The sequence below is a fragment of the Salmo salar genome, chromosome ssa03, assembly GCF_905237065.1.
Source record: "Salmo salar chromosome ssa03, Ssal_v3.1, whole genome shotgun sequence".
In the NCBI taxonomy this organism is placed as follows: domain Eukaryota; kingdom Metazoa; phylum Chordata; class Actinopteri; order Salmoniformes; family Salmonidae; genus Salmo; species Salmo salar.
The window spans coordinates 71,402,398-71,427,999 of NC_059444.1; the positions used below are offsets into that span (position 1 = coordinate 71,402,398).

Genomic DNA, 25,602 nt, shown 5'->3' on the forward strand with positions numbered 1-25,602 from the left:
TAGCTACAGGATATGTGCTTTAAATGTAATGTAGGCTATATCTAAATCAATTTAAATCAAACTCATTTCGTGTTTAGTGCTCCTAACTTGTTAAAGTTGGCAGCAGAAGTAGGCTACTGCCAATGAAAAGTACATTTTCTGTACAATAGCTAGATGTCAGTAGCGCCCAGAGAACAGTACAAAAAAAGGACTCAGGTACGTAATTTCCGGTTCTAACAGCCAGAAATAACTGTGTTCGCCGGCAGGTCCAGGGTCAGCTTAAAAAGTTGATATTGCGAGCCACTCGGTCAATGAACATTGTTGTAAAAGGTATACTGATCCAAGATCAGGAATTTGAATTCGTTTTTACTTTCAAGACTCACGTTGTGTAAAATTCTGCCACCACTTCCGCATTGAGATCTTGATAAACAAGCTCAACATCATGGCAGTGGGTCTAATATCGTATCAGACTTTGAGTTGTCGATTGTTAAATCGTATGATTTCGCACCAAAGCGTGAGCACAATCTGCAGCTTTACACGCGCTTTATCGAGAAGGACTAGCTCTCCGTACACAGATCTCTCACCACGGACAGTCCACGGGCTGGTAGGTTATACATGGCTGACAACACTCAAGACTAGGATCAAATGTGTTTACCGTTTGAAGCGCGGAATGACTAACAGCTTGAAGACAGATATCATTGTACCTATCCATCATGTTAACATATTGTGTGTACTCATGCACTGCACAGGTAAATCTATGCAGGAGTTGGACGTGCCGGACATCACAGTGGTTGTCTTTTTACGACTCAAGATCATTCTCGTCTTTACCTCCACCGCCACCTTCTGGTGATAAAACCAAAAAGACAGGAGTATGTAACGTATCAACTCATTTCTGAGCGATATGTAAACAACTGTGGCTGGGCACCTGATAAAACCTGGTTTTAATGTCTATGGATAAAATAAAGCACCATGCTTTTGCTTTGTCTTTAACCTTGTTGCTTTGCCTGTCTCCATTCATCTATCCTCTGCAGCCAGTGACTTGGAAATCATTAGCAATAACATTTGCATTTGGGGGTGTTCTCCTTGCCGGAATGAAATATTTCAAGAAGGAAAAAGAAGAATGTAAGGACTCACTCATGGGTACTCACCATCATGCAGTAGGCTCCATTTAACAGTGGATTTACACAACTTCATTTATGTTCCGAACTGAAGTTCTCCTGGAGTTAATCGTCAGTTTCTGTACATGTTGGTAACAATCTGTTTTACATTATGTTGTCTTTTTTAACACATTCACTGCAGTGATTGAAAGAGAAAGGACAAAGTCAATGGGGAAACCAGCACTTGGGGGTCCATTCTCTCTTGTGGATCAGAATAATAAACCCTGTAAAAGTGAGGATTTCCTCAGCCAATGGGTCCTTATCTACTTTGGGTTTACACACTGCCCTGACATCTGTCCTGATGAAATAGAGAAAATGATTGAGGTGGTGGATGAAATAGGTAAAGTGTTTTAATTTAAACGTCTCTTATTATGCATCATATTATTTATGAATGTCATGGCAATTAGATGGTTGAATGAGTAGCCAGTCAGTCACTCATATCATGTTTTCACAAAGCATAATGTTAATGCTACAACCCTGGGATGTACAGAAGATTTGTTGTGATCAACACCATGTCTTAACATGTTTCCCAGACAGGATACAATCTCTTCCAAACCTGACCCCCATCCTCATCACCATTGATCCTGACAGGGACACACCTGAGGCCATGGGGACATATGTGAAAGGTAAAGAGAACAAACCATTAACTACTGTAGCTTCCATGTTATGGTAAAAGGGGGGCTTACACATTGGTGGAACAATAACATTCCCCCTCTGTCCTCTATCCCCAGAGTTCTCCCCTAAGCTCATTGGCCTGACTGGGACAATGCCCCAAATTGACCAGGTCTCTCGAGCCTACAGAGTCTACTACAGCCAGGGACCAAAGGATGAAGACAACGACTACATTGTGAGTTCGTTGTCTGATCCTGCCCTTATTCAGAACTCTCATTTGTTCATAGTAAAGTAGATATTCCCACTTTTCCCAGCTGAATTGATATCTAAATGAAACCTCCTTTATACTTGGCTGCAGGTCGATCACACAATCATCATGTACCTGGTTGGTCCGGACGGAGAATTCAAGGAGTATTTTGGACAGAACAAGAGGAGCGCTGAGATCTCCTCTTCCATTGCATCACACATGAGGAAATACAAGAAGGGGAATTAAGAGGTGAGATGAAGGAGAACTGGTCAAGTGCACTGTCTGTGTCTGGGAACACCTTTTGTGTGCCTCTCTCACAGCCTTCAGAGACTGTCAGCAGCCTCTGGCCCAGCAGCCTCTGGCCCAGCAGCCTCTGGCCCAGCAGCCTCTGGCCCAGCAGCCTCTGGCCCAGCAGCCTCTGGCCCCCAGCAGCCTCTGGCCCAGCAGCCTCTGGCTGGCCCAGCAGCCTCTGGCTGGCCCAGCAGCCTCTGGCCCAGCAGCCTCTGGCTGGCCCAGCAGCCTCTGGCTGGCCCAGCAGCCTCTGGCTTGCCCAGCAGGACTGAACGCTGCCATGTTATGTCAATGACATTGAATATTTACTTTTCATTGAATTCAGATGTCTACGAATTACCATTCCCTTGTTGGGATACCATTTAAAATGGTCTCTAAATCATCTTAGACTTAAATATGATATTAAAGTGATTGTTTGCAAATGGGTGTGGACAGCACTTGTGTTTATTTTTTCTCCTTTGCCCATTATTTAAATCAATGTGAAATACAATTGTTTCGATGTAAAATATGAGAGCCAAACATAAATACTTGATTTCAAGTACCTTAACAAATGTATCTACCATATTCCCTAGAAATCAATACTGAAGAACTGAAGGTTTCCAGTGTTTACCCTTGGACACTCCTAATGGAAAAAAACATGAATGGTTGTCGTTGTGCAGTTACAGTTCGGCTTTACTTCCTTTACACTAATTCTCTTTTTTAGCCTTGCTGTTAAGTCTGGCCCAATACCTGGACTCGTCTCAGTGACACCAGAAACATTTATGCACTGTAATAACTCTTTGGTTACTCGATTTGTACTATTCATAAATCAGTCATATTTCAACTGAATTTCCAAAGTAATGTTTAATTTATTAAACTTGGACTTACAATTATGTCTGTCTGTCGGATCTTTATTTATTTTTTTACTGCCCATGTAGTTGTAGGCTACCATGCAGGTTATCAGAGCTTCACTTTGTGCAACCATATTGTAGACTAGCCTGTTTGTCCAACCATATTGTAGACTAGCCTGTTTGTCCAACCATATTGTAGACTAGCCTGTTTGTCCAACCATATTGTAGACTAGCCTGTTCCTAGTGGCAAACACTTGCTGGTCAGAATTGAAGGTTTTTCGTATGAGTTGTCAAGAGTAGAGTACTGTCCTAGATAACTAATTTAACAGATTGATTTGTAATCATGTTGCTATTGATATGACCGCCAGGACAGTGTCTTGACTGGGCGCATTGTTCTGCAAATAAATGGTAATCACCTGAGCCTCTATTTCTGGTTCTAGCCATAGATGCATGATTGGCTCATAGTAACATATCATTTTCGATGAATTTACACACACACATTCCTAATATATTTGTGTTTTATAATACATACAAATTATTTCTCAATATCCTTGCAAACTGAATACGCAGCTGATGACTGTGATGACTGGGAAGAAATACTCTTGTAAATGAGAAGAGATCACCTTTCTGCTGTCAAAGTATCAAATCATCCTTTATGATAACTTTATATTGTATGCTCATGAATTCACCCACTGAACCATTCCATATCTTGATTTGTGTCCCACCTACAGTACATGCCCGTCTCTTTGCAAAATTGGACAGGAGTCCCTTGTGCCTTATTCAATGTATACTGTTGTCCTAGAGAATTCAGTTTGATGATACGATCAGTGTCTGTCCCTGTGGATGTCTTGTCTGAGACAGTCCCCCTAAAACTGGGTGTCCTTTCAGACTAGAAGTGGTTATCAGCAGCTTTATTTTGTGGTTTCCTGTCCGTTGGCCCTCTAATCTAAGGCAGATGCACCCATCCTCAGATCTATATTCCACCAGGGACAGGCATCAGTCTGCCTCGGACAGAACCAGCCAACGGGGATTGTCTCCTTACTTCTTCTCTCGTTCGCACTGTGACTTCAAATTCCCACAATCCCGCAGTGTCCTTGACCCAGTCAATGTACGTACTCTACTGTAACGTGGAGGTCAGCATAAGCTATTCTGGTCTAGACAGTGGTAGCCTGCCTACTGCCTGCCCATGACCAATTATACCCACAACTGTTGCCAGCCCTTCAAATGACATTTATGGGATATTAAATCAACACCAATTAGTTTGGCTTTGATGCAGTGTCAGTTTGTGTCATAGTTTATGAAAATGAATGGCCCACACACCGTACAACTCTATTGACTTTTTCCTTGGAGACAGTTCACACATTCATTTGACGTTTTACAGATAAATGTTCTTTGTAACATGTTTATAGGGTAGAATAGGATCATGCATAGAGTGTAAGTCTAAAGAAATTGTTTAGCGTTGTGCGCAGCTGAGTTAACCAATAGATATAAAGGAATTTGACAGAAGAATGCACGCGTTGGCGTTCTATTGTCGACTGCATATGACATCACATGAGTTTTAGAGGGTCATGATTATGACCACAGCACTTCTATGCTAGTCAGTTTACATTCTAACTGACGCGTGGTTAGGAGCTTGTCCAAAGGAGTGCATGATATCAGACCAACAGTCTAAACTAAAATACCTGATGATGATGAGGCAGCATCTATCTAGTCCACAGGTGCCAAACTCATTCCATGGAGGGCCGGGTGTCTGTGGCTTTTCACTCTTTCCTTGTACTTGATCAATGAATTAAGGTCACTAATTAGTAAGGATGTCCCCATACCTGGTTGTCTAGGTCTTAATTGAAAGGGAAAACCAAAAGCCTTGGCCCTTCATGGAATGAGTTTGATACCCCTGATCTAGTCTCTCTAAATAGGATGGCATGATCCTATATGTTGTGCTAGCTCTGGTCCAGGGCATTAGTGACCGTTCCTTTACTAATGTGCACTAACACCCTCGACCAGAGATCATTTTGTGCTCAAAATGTACCACAGTATATCAGTCAATTTTGTTTTCAAAATAAGTTTTAATTTGAATCAGTAAAATGTTTATTTCATTGATTTAGAATTGTTCTTCCACACTGCCACAAGCAGGAATAAACGGAACATAAACCAATTGAAAACATCTACAGCACTGTGAATGCATTGTATTGTTTGTCATTGTATTCTTGAAATGCCAGCCGTATAGATGAAATAGATTACTTATTCAACAAAACCTTATATGGCCCTACCAAAGGCCTCTATCAGCACAGGCATCACATGGGTGTGACATACGGTACACTTGAAACACATACTTGTGCTATATTGACATGGGCAACTGAGGAACATTAATAGAAATCCACTCAGGATTTTGTATGGATCTGGAGGGCTTTTTCAGATTCGTTGTTAACTCTGTTGTTTGGAATGCTCTCTTGACCATGCATAAACGGAGGCCTGGGTTTTTTTTGAAGCCATGATGAGACATGGGCTGCTTTTGTATGAGATGTAGTATTCAGGTCGTCTGTAAAGCGTTTTACTACATGTAACATCATCACAATTGGAAGCAGCTTAGATGTTTGTATTGTCAGAAGTCTTGTATTGCTTCAGCGTGCTTCATTATAGAGCCGACAAAGGCCTCTGGTATTCAGTTTAGTATATCATTTTTGTTCAGAATTACTGTGTCAAATTTGCTGTGTCAGTATGTTTTATTTTTATTTCACATTTATGTATTGGTCACTGTGACTGAATCCAATCGCATAGAGCAACATTACCTCAGTTTAGCATTAGGTCAATAGTCTTGAAAGCAAAACTGAAAAGGTTTTTGATAACATCTCTTCATCTCAGGTCTTTGAATGACAATGGAATACACAGACGGACATGTCTCTGTCTGTCTGGAACGTGCTAACTGCCATCTGTAAACTCCAGCCCGTATCGGGCCATGCCCTCCCAGTGAGCCCTAAATGACCGTGATCCCAGTCGCCCAATGCCAGAATCTGAGCAATGCCCTAACAGACCTAATCTTCCCTGATCCCAGAAAATGAGGAATGTCGTGTCTGGACCCAAAGCCCTCTAAGCTGCCATCCTTAGCCATCATTGCTTTTTAATGGACAGGCTGCAGGGTTACAATTGAAAACATTTAACAAAAATAGAGGTTGCATCCATAAAGAGATAGCATCCATACAGTCTTTGTCACTTTTCTGAAACTCCAGGGGTCGTCCTACTGTGATCATAGGTTGTGTAACTGCAACACTCAGGTAAGAATGGACCAAATCATATAATTAGGCCTTTGATGTTTATTGGATCGTCTCAAGGAATATAGAGAATTTCTGCAATTATGTTTTTATAGTATAATCCATGACAAACAGATCAATATAAAGCATATGATGTATAATCAATTGTCTCCTTACTACACAGCTTTAGAAAATTAGTGATGCTGAGATGGAAGTGTTTGGGGTGGCTGCCTCGTACCTCCGCAAGCCGGAGCGGGAGAGGATTGCGGCACAGGTCAAGCCATTTGATGCCAAAACGGCCTGCTTTGTGGCAGATCTAAAGGTGGAGTATGTGAAAGGCAAAATCAAGAGCCAAGACTTCTCCAAGGTCATAGTGGAGACTGAGGATGGGAGGGTGAGTACATATCAAATGTTCTAGAACATCTGACCATATAGCTATGTTCTAACCCACTGGGCACAGACGTCAGTTTAATGTCTAGTTTTCATTTACATTTGGTTGAGTTGTCAGCTAACGTGAATTCAAAGTGAAGTCAACAAAACATTCCACCATGGTTAAAAGTTGGGTTAAAAAAACACAATATTCACTTATGTTGATGACTTTTTTCAAATCCAATCAGTTTTCCACATTGATGTTGAATCATCGCATACATTTTCTGTTGTTGAAATGACGTGGAAACAACATTCAACCAGTTTTTGCCCAGTGGGAAAGCATGATATATTGTACTTACTATGTGAGAGTGACTGAAATTCAGAGTACATGTCATTTCTAAGCCTTTTGGATGCTAAATAAAAGTTAATTATGCCACCGTGGCATGATTTCGATGCAGTTTCATCCAGTTATTATTCTAGAATGCAACTGGTTCGTTATTTGAATGGAAACTTGCCTCTCCTAACTGCCCTCTCCTTTATTTGATCATGTTGCAGGTTGTCACAGTGAATCCGGATGACATCAGCCCCATGAACCCTCCTAAATTTGACAAGATCGAGGACATGGCCATGTTGACCCATCTCCATGAGCCAGCCGTGCTGTTCAACCTCAAGGAGCGCTACGCTGCCTGGATGATCTATGTAAGCAGACACAGATCAGATTACATTTCAACTCAGTCATACATACATCTTCTAATTGTATTTTCAAACATCTACCATCTAGTTTCATGGGTTCAATCAGATCAAGTCATCAATGACATAACCTGAGTTGTTCCCCTATTGCAGACCTACTCTGGGCTGTGATGTGTGACTGTGAACCCCTATAAGTGGCCCCCGGTCTACAACCCAGAGGTGGTGACTGGCTATCGGGGCAAGAAGCGCCAGGAGGTCCCACCCCACATTTTCTCCATCTCTGATAATGCCTATGCTAACAGGTATAATCTTCATTTCATGATGTATCATATTGTGGCAGCAAGCTATTACAGTATACTTAACAGGTAATTTTATCCAGTGGTGTAAAGTTCTTAAGTAAAAATACTTGAAAGTACTACTTAAGTAGTTTTTTTGGGGTGTACTTTACTTTACTATTTCTATTTTTGACAACTTCTACTTTTACTCCACTACATTCCTAAATAAAATAATGTACTTTCTATTCCATACATTTGCCCTGACACCCAAAAGTTCTCGTTACATTTTGAATGCTTAGCAGGACATGAAAAATGTATAATTCACACACTTAAAGAGAAAATCCCTGGTCATCCCTACTGCATCTGATCTGGTGGACTCACTAAACACAAGTGCTTTGTTTGTAAATGATTTCTGGCTATCCATAAATTTTAAAAAACAGAAAATCGTGCCTTCTGGTTTTCTTGATAGAAGGAATTTGAAATGATTTATACTTTTACTTTTGATACTTCAGTATATTTTAGCAATTACATTTACTTTTAATACTTAAATATATTTTTTTAAAAAACAAAATACTTTTGGACTTTTACTCAAGTAGATTTTACTGGGTGACTTTCGCTTTTACTTGAGTCATTTTCTATTAAGGTATCTTTACTTTTACTCAAGTATGAAAATGGGGTAGTTTTTCCACCACTGATTTAATCTTTCAATAGATCGTGAAAACCAGTCCATCCTTATCACGTATGTACTGTTGCACATGCTGATACTAATTGTCTGCCTCTGTAAAGAACTGGATATACTAGGAATGTTTACATTATTACTCTCAATTGTGTTGTTCAATCTTGATTTTGACAGTGGAGAATCTGGTGCAGGGAAGACTGTAAACACAAAGCGTGTCATCCAGTATTTTGCCACAATCGCAATGGCTGGGGGAAGTGATAAGAAGAAGAAAATCAATGGAAAAATTCAGGTTCTATCCATACTCATGTTACATTAACATAAGATGTATATAGTTCCCTCTATTGCATTTTCTGTTGCAAAAGTAATTTCTATTGCATTTACTGTAAAGTGTATTTACTCATACTTGCCAACACTTTTATTCTCAAAGGGAACCGTGGAGGATCAAATCATCCAGGCCAACCCTCTGCTGGAGGCTTTTGGGAATGCCAAGACAGTGAGGAACGACAACTCCTCTCGCTTTGTGAGTGGGTTTGATCAACATACAGCATGAGCATATAGGGTTAACATATAGCCAGGCATGCATTCATAAACCAGTCACCTTAGCTGAAATGTGACATTTTAAAAACATACAGGGAAAATTCATCCGCATCCACTTTGGAACAATGGGGAAGCTGTCCTCAGCTGATATTGAGACTTGTGAGTTTACTTGCCTATTTTCTTTGCAAATACGAGGCCTTTGCTGTGGATTGGAACAAGATGTCCCTTGATTTCTATGATTTCCTTCTTTAGACCTATTGGAAAAATCCAGGGTAACGTTTCAGCTCCTAGCAGAAAGGAGTTATCACATCTTCTATCAGATCATGTCCAATAAGAAGCCTGAGTTAATTGGTAAGTTAAGTAATGCTAGCTGGTGGATCAATGTAGTTTTGGACTGCAAGGTTATTGGTTACTTTAAGTGGGCAATCTGTGATTTCTACATCCATTTTGTGTACTTTAAATGAATGATATATACCCATTGATTCTTGAAGAATAAATGCCTCATAAGCTTAGGTCCACTGTCGTACCCCATCAGAACCCAAAATATAAGATTGTTTTACTCCATTGTTCGTAAACAATGTCATTGTAAATAAAAACTGTATAGCCGAGTCAGTCCTCACATCCATAGCTCTATGAATTTGAGAGTGGTTATATTTCCCCAGCCCTCAACTGCTACCAAAAACAGTGGTAGGTTGACCACTTTGTTGTTGTTTGAACTGCAGATTGCCCCTTTAAATGTTTTGCATCTAAAAAGGGGGCTGCAATATGCAATCTAGAAAATGTGCTGTACTGTGAGTTCAGCCTCCAACACCAATATAACCCCCAATGGTAAATATACACCTTCTCTATCATGTTCACCAAAGATGCTGCTCATCACCACCAACCCATATGACTACCCTTTCATCAGCCAGGGGGAAATAACGGTGCAAAGCATCAATGACACAGAAGAGCTCATGGCCACAGATGTGAGTCCACCTGTACCTTATATCGCATTTCTTTATATTACCCACACAGCTTGGAAAAGAACTACAGTATCTCACAAAAGTGAGTACACCCCTCACATTTTTGTAAATATTTGAGTGTATCTTTTCATGTGACAACACTGAAGAAATGACACTTTGCTACAATGTAAAGTAGTGAATGTACAGCTTGTATAACAGTGTAAATTTGCTGTCCCCTCAAAATAACAACACACAGCCATTAATGTCTAAACCGCAGGCAAAAAAAGTGAGTACACCCCTAAGTGAAAATATCCAAATTGGGCCCAAAGTGTCAATATTTTGTGTGGCCACCATCATTTTCCAGCACTGCCTTAACCCTCTTGGGGTTAAGGCAGTGGAGTTCACCAGAGCTTCACAGGTTGCCACTGGAGTCCTCTTCACCTCCTCCATGATGACATCACAGAGCTGGTGGATGTTAGAGACCTTGCACTCCTCCACCTTCCGTTTGAGGATGCCCCACAGATGCTCAATAGGGTTTAGGTCTGGAGACATGCTTGGCCAGTCCATCACCTTTACCCTCAGCTTCTTTAGCAAGGCGGTGGTCGTCTTGGAGGTGTGTTTGGGGTCGTTATCATGTTGAAACACTGCCCTGCGGCCCAGTCTCCGAAGGGAGGGGATCATGCTCTGCTTCAGTATGTCACAGTACATGTTGGCATTCATGGTTCCCTCAACGAACTGTAGCTCTCCAGTGCCGGCAGCACTCATGCAGCCCCAGACCATGACACTCCCACCACCATGCTTGACTGTAGGCAAGACACACTCATCTTTGTACTCCTCACCTGGTTGCCGCCACACACACACTTGACACCATCTGAACCAAATAAGTTTATCATGGTCTCATCAGACCACAGGACATGGTTCCTGTAATCCATGTCCTTAGTCTGCTTGTCTTCAGCAAACTGTTTGCAGGCTTTCTTGTGCATCATCTTTAGAAGAGGCTTCCTTCTGGGACGACAGCCATGCAGACCAATGCAGTGTGCGACGTATGGTCTGAGCACTGACAGGCTGACCCCCCACCCCTTCAACCTCTGCAGCAATGCTGGCAGCACTCATACGTCTATTTCCCAAAGACAACCTCTGGATATGACGCTGAGCATGTGCACTCAACTTCTTTGGTCGACCATGGCGAGGCCTGTTCTGAGTGGAACCTGTCCTGTTAAACCGCTGTATGGTCTTGGCCACCGTGCTGCAGCTCAATTTCAAGGTCTTGGCAATCTTCTTATAGCCCAGGCCATCTTTATGTAGAGCAACAATTCTTTTTTTCAGATCCTCAGAGAGTTCTTTGCCATGAGGTGCATTGTTGAACTTCCAGTGACCAGTCAGTATGAGGGAGTGTGAGAGCAATGACACCAAATTTAAAACACCTGCTCCCCATTCACACCTGAGACCTTGTAACACTAACGAGTCACATGACACCGGGAAGGGAAAATGGCTAATTGGGACCAATTTGGACATTTTCACTTAGGGGTGTACTCACTTTTGTTTCCAGCGGTTTACACCTGTCCACAGAAGCAATCAATCAATCAGATTCCAAACTCTCCACCATGACCAAGACCAAAGAGCTCTCCAAGGATGTCAGGGACAAGATTGTAGACCTACACAAGGCTGGAATGGGCTACAAGACCATCACCAAGCAGCTTGGTGAGAAGGTGACAACAGTTGGTGCGATTATTCGCAAATGGAAGAAACACAAAAGAACTGTCCATCTCCCTCGGCCTAGGGCTCCATGCAAGATCTCACCTCGTGGAGTTGCAATGATCATGAGAACGGCGAGGAATCAGCCCAGAACTACACGGGAGGATCTTGTCAATGATCTCAAGGTAGCTGGGACCATAGTCACCAAGAAAACAATTGGTAACACACTACGCCGTGAAGGACTGAAATCCTGCAGCGCCCGCAAGGTCCCCCTGCTCAAGAAAGCACATATACATGCCCGTCTGAAGTTTGCCAATGAACATCTGAATGATTCAGAGGACAACTGGGTGAAAGTGTTGTGGTCAGATGAGACCAAAATGGAGCTCTTTGGCATCAACTCAACTCGCTGTGTTTGGAGGAGGAGGAATGCTGCATGGAGGTGGAAACATTATGCTTTGGGGGTGTTTTTCTGCTAAGGGGACAGGACAACTTCACAGCATCAAAGGGACGATGGACGGGGCCATGTACCGTCAAATCTTGGGTGAGAACCTCCTTCCCTCAGCCAGGGCATTGAAAATGGGTTGTGGATGGGTATTCCAGCATGACAATGACCCAAAACACACGGCCAAGGCCACAAAGGAGTGGCTCAAGAAGAAGCACATTAAGGTCCTGGAGTGGCCTAGCCAGTCTCCAGACCTTAATACCATAGAAAATCTGTGCAGGGAGCTGAAGGTTTGAGTTTCCAAACGTCAGCCTCGAAACCTTAATGACTTGGAGAAGATCTGCAAAGAGGAGTGGGACAAAATCCCTCCTGAGATGTGTGCAAACCTGGTGGCCAACTACAAGAAACGTCTGACCTCTGTGATTGCCAACAAGGGTTTTGCCACCATGTACTAAGTCATGTTTTGCAGAGGGGTCAAATACTTATTTCCCTCATTAAAATGCAAATCAATTTATAACATTTTTGACATGCGTTTTTCAGGATTTTTTTGTTGTTATTCTGTCTCTCACTGTTCAAATAAACCTACCATTAAAATTATAGACTGATAATTTCTTTGTCAGTGGGCAAACGTACAAAATCAGCAGGGGATCAAATACTTTTTTCCCTCACTGTATAGTAAGGATAGTGACCAGGCAGCATTATATATAATAAACAGTAGCAGCAACTCTGTTACAATGGTTTTATTGTCTAAGGTATGCTACTTGTTCATATTTCAATAGGAAAGAGAGAACCTCTCTGATGCAGAGGAGAGATGTGAGGGGTTGATCAAGAGCAAGATCCATCTAGAGGCAAAAACCAAGGAGTTCTCTGAGAGAATTGAGGAAGAGGAGGAGATCAATGCAGAGTTCACTGCCAGGAAGAGGAAACTGGAGGATGAATGCTCCGAGCTCAAAAGGGATATAGACGACCTGGAGCTCAATATTGCCAAGGTTGAGAAGGAGAAATATGCCACAGAAAATAAGGTGAGGGCATCTGATAAGCACATCACCCATGCCTTTAAATCTCATAACCACAATGAATGGAGGGTAACTGTGCATTTTTTAACACAGGTGAAAAATTTGACAGAAGAGTTGGCCACATTAGAAGAACATCTTCTGAAGTCTTCAAAGGAGATCAAGGCATTGCAAGAGGTGCACCAGCAGACCGTGGATGATCTCCAGGCAGAGGAGGACACAGTCAACACTCTGACTAAGACAAAGGTCAAGCTGGAGCAACAGGTTGATAATGTAAGCATCAAGTGACTTATACACATTTGTCTTTTGTTAGCATTCTTTCAAGATTTTCTCACAGTCATCGATTGTTCTGGACAATGGTCTTCTTCCAGCTTGAGGGATCTCTAGAGCAGGAGAAGAAGGTGCGTGCGGATTTGGAAAGAGCCAAAATAAAACTTGAGGGAGATCTCAAGCTGTCCCAGGAAAATGTTATGGACCTGTAGAATGAAAGACAACAAATGGATGAAAGATTAAAAAGTAATTTTGAAATTATCATTGAGTTTATGGAGATTAAACTCTTGATTCACATTTTGATAGAGCAATAGTTGAAAGTGATAGAAGCAGCACAAACAATGGAGCATCAACTAATTTCCATTCAATGAATTCTCAAATGTCTTCAGGATGGATTTAAAGTTCAGTTACCTGCAAAGTAAAATTGAGGATGAACAAATATTGAGCTCTCAACTTCAGAAGAAAATAAAGGAGTTTCAGGTATGTGGTTTGTGAAAATAAATTAAATGCATACATTGTAACTTTTGCCAAAATTTTGACAGAATAACTTTTTTTACCACAGGCTCGCATTGAGGAACTCGACGAGGAAATCGAAGCTGAGCGCTCTGCTCGGGCCAAGATAGAGAAGCAGAGGTCTGATCTCTCTAGGAAACTTGAGGAGATCAGTCAGAGACTGGAAGAAGCTGGTGGAGTCACTCCTTCCAAAATTGATGCAAACAAGAAGCACAAAAGTGAATTTCAGAGGCTGCGTCGTGATCTCGAAGAGTCCACACTGCAGCATGAGTCAATCACTGCTGCTCTCTGCAAGAAGCAGGCAGACAGCATGGCAGAACGGGGAGAACAAATTGACAACCTCCAGAGAGTTAAGCAGAAACTGGAGAAGGAGAAAAGTGAATACAAGATGGAAATTGATGACTTGGCCTGCAATGTGGAGAGTGTTCTCAAAAGCAAGGTAGGTTCATCAGATGTTGACCATGTTGTAGTTTTGGCAGTCGGACATTTTGTGATCTGTAGTTCTGATCGGGGTGGCCATTTTAGTGATCGGGCAGAGCCCGTTTATTAGTTCTGCCCTCACATATCTGCCATTTATCACTCGACCCCCTTCTTTGCCACACATCTCCCCCCCTAGATCCGACCCCCTAGGTCGGGCTACCGCAGCAAAATATGCGTGCATGCGGGATAACCCATCCACATTTCCCATTTCCTTTCCTGCTCTGTGTTTCAAGTCAAAGTGAAACGGTTGGAGCCTCAAAAAACCACCGCATCACCCGAGCGTTCTTCTCTTTAGCCCTATGCATCCAGGTGAGTGGTGCATGGTCACTGATGAGGGTGAAGTGGCGCCCCAGCAGGTCGTATTTCAGGCTTTCCAGAGCCCACTTTACTGCCAGCGCATCTCTTTCTCAACAACTGAGTAGTTGGTTTCCCGTGGTTCCAGCTTCCTGCTTAAAAACAGGATGGGGTGTTCCACCCCTTCTACCTCTTGGGACAGCACTGCTCCCAAGCCGACCTCTGAAGCATCCGTCTGAACCACAAACTCTCTCTCAAAGTCTGGTACCACCAGCACTGGATTACAGCAGAGGGCCTCCTGTAATGTCCTAAATGCTTTGGTGGCCCTTTCATCCCACTTGACCATGTTTGGCCCTCTGGCTCTAGTCATGTCGGTGAGTGGGGCGGCCACTGTGGCGTAACTTGGGATGAACTTCCGGTAGTACCCGGTCAGCCCTAGGAAGGCTCGAACCTGCTTCTTATTTACTGGTTTCGGCCATTCTCTAATTGCCTCCACCTTCTTACGTTGGGGTTTGATTAATCCTCTTCCCACTGTGTCTCCCAGATACTCAGTTTCCTCTAACCCCACATAACACTTGGCAGGGTTCGCTGTGAGCCCTGCCTTTCTAAGGGCGTCTAACACTGCCTGTACCCGGGGTAAGTGGGATTCCCAATCTGGGCTGTAGATCCCCACGTCATCTAAATAAGCTGCGGCGTATGCTTGGTGCGGTTTTAGGACCTTGTCCATGAGCCGTTGAAAGGTGGCTGGGGCCCCGTGTAGGCCGAATGGCATGACGGTGTATTGAAACAAACCGTCAGGGGTTGCAAAGGCTGTCTTTTCTTTGGCCCTGGGGGTCAGAGGAATTTGCCAGTACCCTTTTGTCAGGTCCAGGGTTGTAATGTACCGAGCTTTACCAATTTTCTCCAGTAGTTCGTCTACTCTGGGCATGGGGTAGGCATCAAACTTGGAGATTTCATTTACCTTCCGAAAGTCGTTACAGAACCGCAAAGACCCATCGGGCTTGGAGACCATCACAATTGGGCTAGACCACTCACTATGTGACTCTTCGATCACTCCAGCTGTCAACATTTTCTCCGTCTCTGCTCTAATCGCTGCCTGTCGAGCCTCGGGTACCCGATATGGCCTCATGCTCACTTTTCTCCCTGGTAGGGAAACGATATCATGAGCTGTAACCTCAGTTCGGCCGGGTACCTCTGAAAATACATCTGTTTTCCTGGATCAGGGTCTTTACTTCCTGTACTTGTGCTGGGGACAAAGTAGGTGAAATATTTACTTCGGCTGTCTCCTGAGTGTGTGTGGGGTACGTGACCATTAGTGTTTCTCTCTCTCTCCATGCTTTTAACAGGTTTATGTGATATATCTGTTCCTGGGGCCGTCGACCTGGCTGTCGGATCCGATAATTAACTTCTCCTATTCTCTCCAGTACTTCATATGGTCCTTTTGATGTGGCTAGTAGTTTGCACTCTACCGTGGGGATCAGCACTAACACCTTATCTCCCGGTTGAAATTCCCTCAGGGTAGCCTGCCGGTTATAAGTGTGCCGCTGGTGCTCTTGTGCTTGTCTCATGTGCTCTCTGACGATGGGCATGACTGTGGCTATCCTGTTTTGCATTGTCGTGACGTGCTCTATGACACTAGTATACGGGGTGGATTGGTGTTCCCAGGTTTCCCGGGCGATGTCTAAGATTCCCCGGGGGTGCCTCCCATATACCAGCTCGAAGGGAGAAAACCCCAGCGAGGCTTGAGGAACCTCTCTAATGGCAAACATCAGATATGGCAACATGCAATCCCAGTTTTTCCCATCCTTGTCGATTACCTTCCTGAGCATTGACTTCAGGGTCCGGTTGAATCTCTCAACCAGCCCGTCCGTCTGTGGATGGTAAACCGATGTCCTCAACTGTTTCACCTGCCACAATTTACAAAGGTCCGCCATAAGGCGGGACATAAAGGGGGTCCCCTGGTCAGTAAGGATCTCCTTTGGGACCCCGACCCTGGTGAACAATAGCACTAGTTCCTTGGCGATATTTTTGGAAGCCATTGTCCGAAGGGGAATGGCTTCTGGATAGCGAGTGGCATAATCTAGAATGACCAGAATGTATTGGTGCCCTCTGGCAGATTTGGGTAGTGGGCCCACTATATCCATCGGTATCCTCTCAAATGGCGTTTCGATTATCGGGAGTGGCACTAACGGGCTTCTAAACGCTGGTCGGGGAGCTGTTACCTGGCACTCCGGGCACTCTCCACAATGCCGAGCCACTTCAGCCTGAATTCCTGGCCAGTAAAACCTCCTTACAATCCGGTCTCGGGTTTTATCGATACCAAGGTGTCCACCCAGAATGTGCCCATGAGCTAGATCCAGTACTGTCTTCCTGTACCGGGTGGGGACCAACAACTGTTCCACCACATCAACCCCTATTTTTGAGACTCTGTACACCAAACCATTTTTCATGATGAAGTGGGGAAAACTATTAGGCATCATCCTATCATTTATGGGAGTACCATCTACGACCTGCACGTCTGCTCTGGCTTGCTGCAGGGTTGGATCCTGGTGTTGGGCCGTCCCGAAATTAGTCATGGACCCTGCCAGATCTGCTGGTTCTAGATAGTCATCCTCTGGATTCAGATCGACCCCAGCCCCACTAGTACTGGGCTGTTCATTATCAACGAGGTTTGCCACTTCATCCTCATCCTCCCCTACTAGTACCTGTGAGGTTGGCCCCTGGGAGACCTCTTTTCTTGGCCTTGGTTGAAGGCCCCATGCTTCTTCCTGCTTGGTCAGGGTTGTTGGCTTCTCAAATATGCCATTCTTTTGGCCTAACTTCGCAAAGTTAGGAAAGTATCTACCCAATATTACATCATATGGCATCTTTGGGACCACGCCGACCTCATAATCCAGCAGACCGTCCTCTGTTTGTATGCTCACTAAGGCTGTGGGGTACAGACGGGTATCCCCATGAATGCACGTAACACTGATATCCTGACTTGTATCCAGTTTATGCGTCGGCACTAGGTTTGCAACGACCAGGCTTAGCATACTGCCAGAATCCAGTAGTGCTTCAACCTCTTTCCCTTCAACCTTCACCCTGCACATATGTTTGTTTCTTGATCTTTCAAGTACAGTGGTTACCACGGGACATGCATACCATATCTCATCTTTTTCACCGAGGTTACATTGCATTGGCTCTTCTTTAATAGGGCAGTAGGCTGCAATATGTCCCGGTCGATTACAATTGTAACAGATAATAGGGTTTCGGGGGGGAGACCTCCTCGACCCCCAGTCCCGGTTTCCGTTTTTTCCCTTAGTGTCTCGGCCCGATTCTGATTCTTTCCTCATGGCCCCACGCTGCTCTCCTCCCCCTCCACCTGTTGGGACAGTCTTACCCTGTCCGCTGGTTCGCCCAGGCCTGGGGAATGGGAATCTTTCCTCCTGCGCCTGCTCAGCTGTTCCTGCCGTACAATACCGTTCAACCAGGCCCACGAGATGGTCGGCGGAAAGTACATCGTTCTGGCCAACCCATCGTCGCACTTCTTGGGGTAGACCTCGCTGAAACTGGTTGAGTACGATGGTCTCAACGACCTCGGCGGACGAACGGGTCTCCGGTCGCAACCATTTCCTTGCCAGGTGAATCAAGTCTAACATCTGTGTTCGGGGGGGTTGTCCCGGTCTGTAGGACCACTGGTGGAAGCGGTGTGCCCTCACGGTATCGGTCACTCCCAGTCTAGTCAGAATCTCTCCCTTTAGTTTATCGTAATCCTGTGCATCCTTCAACTCCAGGTCGAAATATGCTTTTTGAGCGTCCCCTGCCAGGTATGGTGCCAGAAGCCCTGCCCATTCTTCTTTCGGCCACTTCTCCCTCTCTGCCGTCCGTTCGAAGGTGGTAAGATATGCTTCCACATCATCTTGCGCTGTCATTTTTTGAAGAAAATGATTGGCCCACCTTTGGGTATTTACAGCTGGTAACTGAGCCCCAATTTGGTCCGCTAGCACCTTTAGGCCTTCTCTTAACTCCCGGGTGTTTCTCTCTTGCTCTTCTCTGAGCAGCTGGTTGGTGCGGTGCTGGACCTGTAACGTGTCCTGATACATTCGCATTGCATCCTGATGAGCTATTTGTTGAGCTCTAGTTGCCTCTTGTTGGGCGGCCGCCGCTTGTAACAGGGCCTGTATGGCTCCCTCCATACTCATTTTCCTGAAAAAAGTGTCCTAACCAAACAAAGCCAAAAAAAAAAAAAAAAACCTGACTCCCCTTTGGAGTGCTAACTAAACTTTTTTTTTTCCTTTTTTCCTACCTAACCAGCGGTATGGTTAATCTACTGCCCACATTCTCCACCACGTGTGGCAAACCTCTTCAAAGTTAGGAGCGTTTGTCACAAATTAAGTGGGAAACTGTCACCAAAGTCAGCCCAGAATGAAAGTTCTTACGAACATGACAGTACCTGTGTGTTTGTTTCGCTGTCCTGGTCCACCCAGGACGCAGGTAAGGTCAAGGATAGCAGGGTTCGGTACACAAATCTGGTTCTCGGTAGGTCCAGGTCTAAACGCCAACAGGTAAGTCCAAAACAGTCCAGCTCGTACATGGTAAATCCAGCCAATGTAGATTGTCTCTTTCTCTATGGTTCATAGATCCTTCCCGCCCTCTCTCTCTCTTCCTGGTTTTTCTTGACCTTTTATCTGTGGGTCGGCTCCACCTTCTGAGGGTTCCCCTTGCTTCTGGGAATTGTAGTTTTGGCAGTCGGCCATTTTGTGATCTGTAGTTCTGATCGGGGTGGCCATTTTAGTGATCGGCAGAGCCCGTTTATTAGTTCTGCCCTCACATATCTGCCATTTATCACTCGACCCCCTTCTTTGCCACAGTAGGTTGGGTGTATAATGCGAACGTCTAGCAATCCGTAGGTTGTGTGGGTGGGTAGCTACTCTGCAACTACTTAGGTTAAAGTTAGGGTTAGCTATTAGATAACTCCTAACCCAAACCTTACATCCTAGCCTAGCTAACATTAGCCACATAAAATTGGAATTTGTAAATTCGTAACATAACACAATTTGCGACATATAGAAATTAATGATGGACATCTGCAAATGAATACATACCATACGAAGCATAACATTTACTTTTACTATGTTACGTCTACCCCTGAGTCCAGGTTGGATACACTGGTTACTTACTGTAAGAGCATCTTGTCTGTTTTTATTTTTAAGATTTTAGGCTAACCTTGAGAAAGTGTGCAGAACTCTTGAAGACCAAAGTAATGACTACAAGAACAAATCTGACAAGGCCCATGAGTCTCTAAATGATTACACTGCCCTGAATGCTCTCTTGCAAACAGAAAATGGTAAGTTTCAGGTAAATCCCATTTACATGAATGACACCAAGGATTTGATACATAGTTTGAGAACTACGCTGCTAGTGTGCTACTTTTACAATATCTCTTGAATAGGTGAGCTCAAACGCCAGCTTGATGAGAAGGAGTTAACTGTGTCCCAGCTGAGCAGAGTGAAACTAGTGAGCAGTCAGATTGAAGAGCTGAAGAGACTTTTGGAGGAGGAAGTTAAGGTTAGACAACCTCTTGCCAATTACAATCCATAATTATTTCACAACGACTATATAAGCTAAGACTAACTTTATGAATTGTCTCTGGCTTTAGGCTAAGAATGCCCTGGCCCATGGTTTACAATCAACCCGCCATGACTGTGACCTGCTCCAGGAGCAGTATGAGGAGGAGCAGGAGTCCAAGGCTGAGCTGCAGCGCAGCATGTCCAAGTCCAACAGTGAGGTAGCTCTGTGGAGAACCAAGTATGAGACTGATGCCATCCAGCGCACTGAGGAACTTGAGGATGCTAAGTAAAGTGCACTGATGGGTAAAACATATATTATTTTGCAACATACATTCATTAATTAATCAATTGATTTACTACTGTTTGTTCCCTTTTAAGGAGGAAGCTTGCCCAACGCCTCCAGGATTCTGTACAGCAGACAGAGGCAATGAATGCTAAGTGTGCCTCACTGGAGAAGACCAAGCAGAGGCTACAAGCAGAGGTGGAGGACCTCATGGTCGAGGTGGAGAGGTCCAATTCAGCCATTGTCACCCTGGACAAGAAACAGAGGAACTTTGACAATGTAATCATATTGACTTATTTAGTGTCTCAATTACTAAATACTGTGGTGTGGTTCGGTCTTAACAATTGGATTGAATTTCATGTGATTTTTTTAACATCAGGATCTTGCTGAATGGAAACAGAAGTATGAAGAGACCTGGTCCGAGCTGGACGGCTCACGAAGGGAGTCCAGGTCTCTGAGCAGAGCTATTCAAGATGAAAAACTAATTTGAAGAAGCCCTGGATCACTTAGAGAACATGAAGAGAGAGAATAAGAACCTTCAACGTATGATCATCATCACCCTCGAAAATCATAACAACATATCCTCATAGAATGTGTGTATGAGTTTTAGCTTATAGGCCTGCATGTAACAAACATATTGCTTTGTCAATTTTCAGAGGAAATAACAGATATCACTGAGCAAGTGGGACAGTCTGGAAAGACCTTCCATGAACTGGAAAAGGCAGCGAAACAAGCTGAACAGGACAAGATGGACACCCATACAGCTCTTGAAGAAGCTGAGGTTCGCCATTTTCTCACACATATTGTGCATTCCCCTACATGTATTATTTGAATATGACCGCAAATGTTTCTGTTCTGTGCACTTGTGTCTTCTTCTAGTCCTCCCTTGAACATGAAGAAGCCAAGAGGCTCCACCTTCAACTGGAGTTGAACCAGATCAAGTCAGAGGTTGACAGAAAGGTGGCAGAGAAAGATGAGGAAATAGACCTGCTGAAGAGGAACCATCAGAGGACCGTGGACACCCTGCAGAGTCCTCTAGATTCTGAGACTCACAGCAGAAACGATGCCGTCCGAGTCAAAAAGAAGATGGAAGGGGACCTAAATGAGATGGAGATTCAGCTGGGCCATGCCAACCACCAAGCAGCTGATGCTACCAAGCAGCTCAGAAACATCCAGGGCCAACTCAAAGTTAGTGTTTGATTCCAGAAACCCATTGTTTTTTCAACCATAACACTCATCATCTCTATCAAAGTTCTAGTCAGTGGGTATTGGACTTATTCATGACCTTTCTGTTTCAGGACACTCAGGTCCATTTGGATAATGCCCTCCATGGGCAGGAGGACCTGAAGGAGCAGCTGGCCATTGTAGAACGCCGCAATACACTGATGATGGCAGAGATTGAGGAGATGAGGGCAGCACTAGAGCAGTCAGAGAGGTGCCGTAAACTGGCCGAGCAGGAGCTGGTCGACGTGAGCGAGAGGATGCACCTGTTGCACTCTCAGGTGAGGCCCCATAAACAATTCAGAACTTTGGCCTTAAGTGAAATGTATCAATTTAACTTATTGTGTTACCTTCTCTCTTTACTCATTTAACAGAACACTGGTCTCATCAGCACAAAAAAGAAGATGGTGTCTGACATAACTCAGCTGCAATCAGAGGTGGAAGACGCAGTCCAAGAAGCAAGAAATGTAGATGAGAAAGCTAAAAAGGCTATTATAGATGTAAGTCCGAACTCAGTGTAAATCTCAGCCCAAATGAAGTCTGTTCAAACAATATCTCGATCGATTACAAATTCTTTATCGATAGGCTGCCATGATGGCTGAGGAGCTGAAGAAGGAGCAGGACACCAGTGCTCACGTGGAGAGTATGAAGAAGAATCTGGAGGTCACAGTTAAAGACTTGCAGCAGCGTCTGGATGAGGCTGAGCAGTTAGCCCTGAAAGGTGGAAAAAAAGACCTCCAGAAACTAGACACCAGAGTAAGGATAAAGATAAATGTTTTATTTCCAGTTCACACTCTCTTAGTTTGTGATTCTTTCGTAATACATTATTTACACTCAAGGTTAGAGAGCTGGAGAATGAACTGGAGGCAGAGCAGAAACGTGGTGTGGAAGCCATGAAGGGTGTGCGGAAATATGAGAGAAAAGTCAAGGAGCTCACATATCAGGTAAAATATGTTTGGTTGCTTATTCCTGACTTTCACCAAATCAGGACAAAATATGTGAGTAATTAAAAACACTGGGTTTGTAGGGTGAGGAAGATAAGAAGAATGTAGGCAGACTGCAGGACTTGGTCAACAAGCTGCGGATGAGGGTGAAAGCTTACAAAAGGCAGAGTTAGGAGGCGGTGAGTACAATATATTATTGGCAACAACTGTGCATAGTATTAATAGATAAATCGGACAACAGTTCACCACTTCTAACTTATTCATATCTATCTCTTTTCTGTGAGCCACAGGAGGAGCAGACCAGTATCAATTTGGCTAAATTCAGGAAGGTGCAACATGAGCTTGAGGAAGCTGAGGAGCGGGCAGACATAGCAAAATGCCAAGTGAACAAATTAAGAGCTAAGAGTCGTGATGTTGGCGTCAAGGGAGAAGAATAGAGATATGGGCATCTTCTGCTGATGGTGTTGTAATTCATGTTTAGAATTACAATAACTCAGACACAATGTAGATCCAGTATACAATAATTATTGTTGCAAAGATACATGCCTACTTACAACGTTGTACGTACCTGTATGTTAGCATTCCTCTGTGCTATAGTTTGCCTGCTGACACCGTTGTACGTACCTATATGTTAGCATTCCTCTGTGCTATAGTTTGCCTGCTGACACTGTTGTACGTACCTGTATGTTAGCATTCCTCTGTGCTATAGTTTGCCTGCTGACACCGTTGTACGTACCTATATGTTAGCATTCCTCTGTGCTATAGTTTGCCTGCTGACACTGTTGTACGTACCTGTATGTTAGCATTCCTCTGTGCTATAGTTTGCCTGCTGACACCGTTGTACGTACCTATATGTTAGCATTCCTCTGTGCTATAGTTTGCCTGCTGACACTGTTGTACGTACCTGTATGTTAGCATTCCTCTGTGCTATAGTTTGCCTGCTGACACCGTTGTACGTACCTATATGTTAGCATTCCTCTGTGCTATAGTTTGCCTGCTGACACTGTTGTACGTACCTGTATGTTAGCATTCCTCTGTGCTATAGTTTGCCTGCTGACACCGTTGTACGTACCTATATGTTAGCATTCCTCTGTGCTATAGTTTGCCTGCTGACACTGTTGTACGTACCTGTATGTTAGCATTCCTCTGTGCTATAGTTTCACTGCCATGCTCAGATGTTCTACTTAAAAGCAGAAAATGACAATGAAATACAGTACAAATTAATGCAACTTATAAAACACTACAAAGCAGTATCATACTGGTCTATTGTCTTTGTGTCATTAAATGTGAGGTAACACTTTTAGCATAGACCAAGGGTTCCCAAACATTTAGCTTCGTGAACCACCAATTGAGGTGTCATGAGTCGCAAACCACCATAAAGGTTGAGCGATGAAAAAAAACATACACAGACCAAAGAATAATTAGGAATTGATGAATAAAACCCTCTTCTTCAAGTCATTTAACTGAATGTAGATTTGATTATGGTCTCTTCAAATCAAATTGTATTGGTCACATACACATATTTATCAGATGTTATTGCGGGTGTAGCGAAATGCTTGTGTTCCTAGCTCCAACAGTGCAGTAATATCCTCTATGGGCTAGGTGGGACGCTTGCGTCCCACCTACGTAACAGCCACTGGCAGCCTGTGGCGCGATTTTCAAAACCTTAAAAATCCTATTACTTCAATTTCTCAAACATATGACTATTTTACAGCTATTTAAAGACAAGACTCTCGTTAATCTAACCACACTGTCCGATTTCAAAAAGGCTTTACAACGAAAGCAAAACATTAGATTATGTCAGCAGAGTACCAAGCCAGAAATAATCAGACACCCATTTTTCAAGCCAGCATATAATGTCACCAAAACCCAGAAGACAGCTAAATGCAGCACTCACCTTTGATGATCTTCATCAGATGACAACCCTAGGACATTATGTTATACAATACATGCATGTTTTGTTCAATCAAGTTCATATTTATATCAAAAACCAGCTTTTTACATTAGCATGTGACGTTCAGAACTAGCATACCCCCGCAAACTTCCGGGGAATTCGCTAACATTTTACTAAATTACTCACGATAAACGTTCACAAAAAGCATAACAATTATTTTAAGAATTATAGATACAGACCTCCTCTATGCACTCGATATGTCCGATTTTAAAATAGCTTTTTGGTGAAAGCACATTTTGCAATATTCTAAGTACATAGCCCAGGCATCACGGGCTCGCTATTTAGACACCCGGCAAGTTTAGCACTCACCATAATCATATTTACTATTATAAAAGTTTGATTACCTTTTGTTGTCTTCGTCAGAATGCACACCCAGGACTGCTACTTCAATAACAAATGTTGGTTTGGTCCAAAATAATCCATCGTTATATCCGAATAGCGGCGTTTTGTTCGTATGCGTTCCAGACACTATCCGAAATAGTAAAGAAGTGTCGCGCGCATGGCGCAATTCGTGACAATAAAATTCTAAATATTCCATTACCGTACTTCGAAGCATGTCAACCGCTGTTTAAAATCAATTTTTACGCCATTTTTCTCGTAGAAAAGCGATAATATTCCGACAGGGAATCTCCTTTTCGGCAAACAGAGGAAAAAAATCCCAAAGGCGGGGGCGGTCGGGTCATGCGCATAAGCCCAGTGTCCCTTGATCGGCCACTTGAGAAAGGCGATAATGTGTTTCAGCCTGGGGCTGGAATGACGACATTCTGTTTTTTCCCGGGCTCTGAGCGCCTATGGACGACGTGGGAAGTGTCACGTTAGAGCAGAGATCCTTAGTAAATGATAGAGATGGAAAAGAAGTTCAAGAAATGGTCAGACAGACCACTTCCTGTAAAGGAATCTCTCAGGTTTTGACCTGCCATTTGAGTTCTGTTATACTCACAGACACCATTCAAACAGTTTTAGAAAATTTAGGGTGTTTTCTATCCATATGTAATAAGTATATGCATATCTAGTTACTGGGTAGGAGTGGTAACCAGATTAAATCGGGTATGTTTTTTATCCAGCCGTGTCAATACTGCCCCCTAG

The 25,602-nt window shown here is 43.6% G+C and overlaps 1 protein-coding gene and 1 pseudogene across 2 annotated transcripts; both read left to right on the plus strand.

The window, feature by feature from the left end:
• The first annotated feature begins 222 nt into the window (after positions 1-222).
• On the plus strand, positions 223-3,158 carry LOC106601503 (protein SCO1 homolog, mitochondrial). Of its 2 annotated transcripts, none has more exons than XM_045715245.1 (8): positions 223-583; positions 729-848; positions 1,011-1,119; positions 1,279-1,476; positions 1,670-1,762; positions 1,868-1,983; positions 2,107-2,244; positions 2,859-3,158. In XM_045715245.1, exons 1-7 carry the CDS (start codon positions 422-424, stop codon positions 2,239-2,241), a joined length of 933 nt encoding a protein of 310 aa, XP_045571201.1. In that variant the 5' UTR covers positions 223-421; the 3' UTR covers positions 2,242-2,244; positions 2,859-3,158. The 2 variants fall into 2 exon arrangements, with proteins under 2 accessions (XP_045571201.1, XP_014049205.1); XM_014193730.2 differs by having other exon boundaries at positions 231-583; positions 1,011-1,101.
• A 3,414-nt stretch (positions 3,159-6,572) lies between these two features.
• The window catches only part of LOC106601500 (myosin heavy chain, fast skeletal muscle-like), a 46,286-nt pseudogene continuing 27,256 nt past the window's right edge, over positions 6,573-25,602 (plus strand).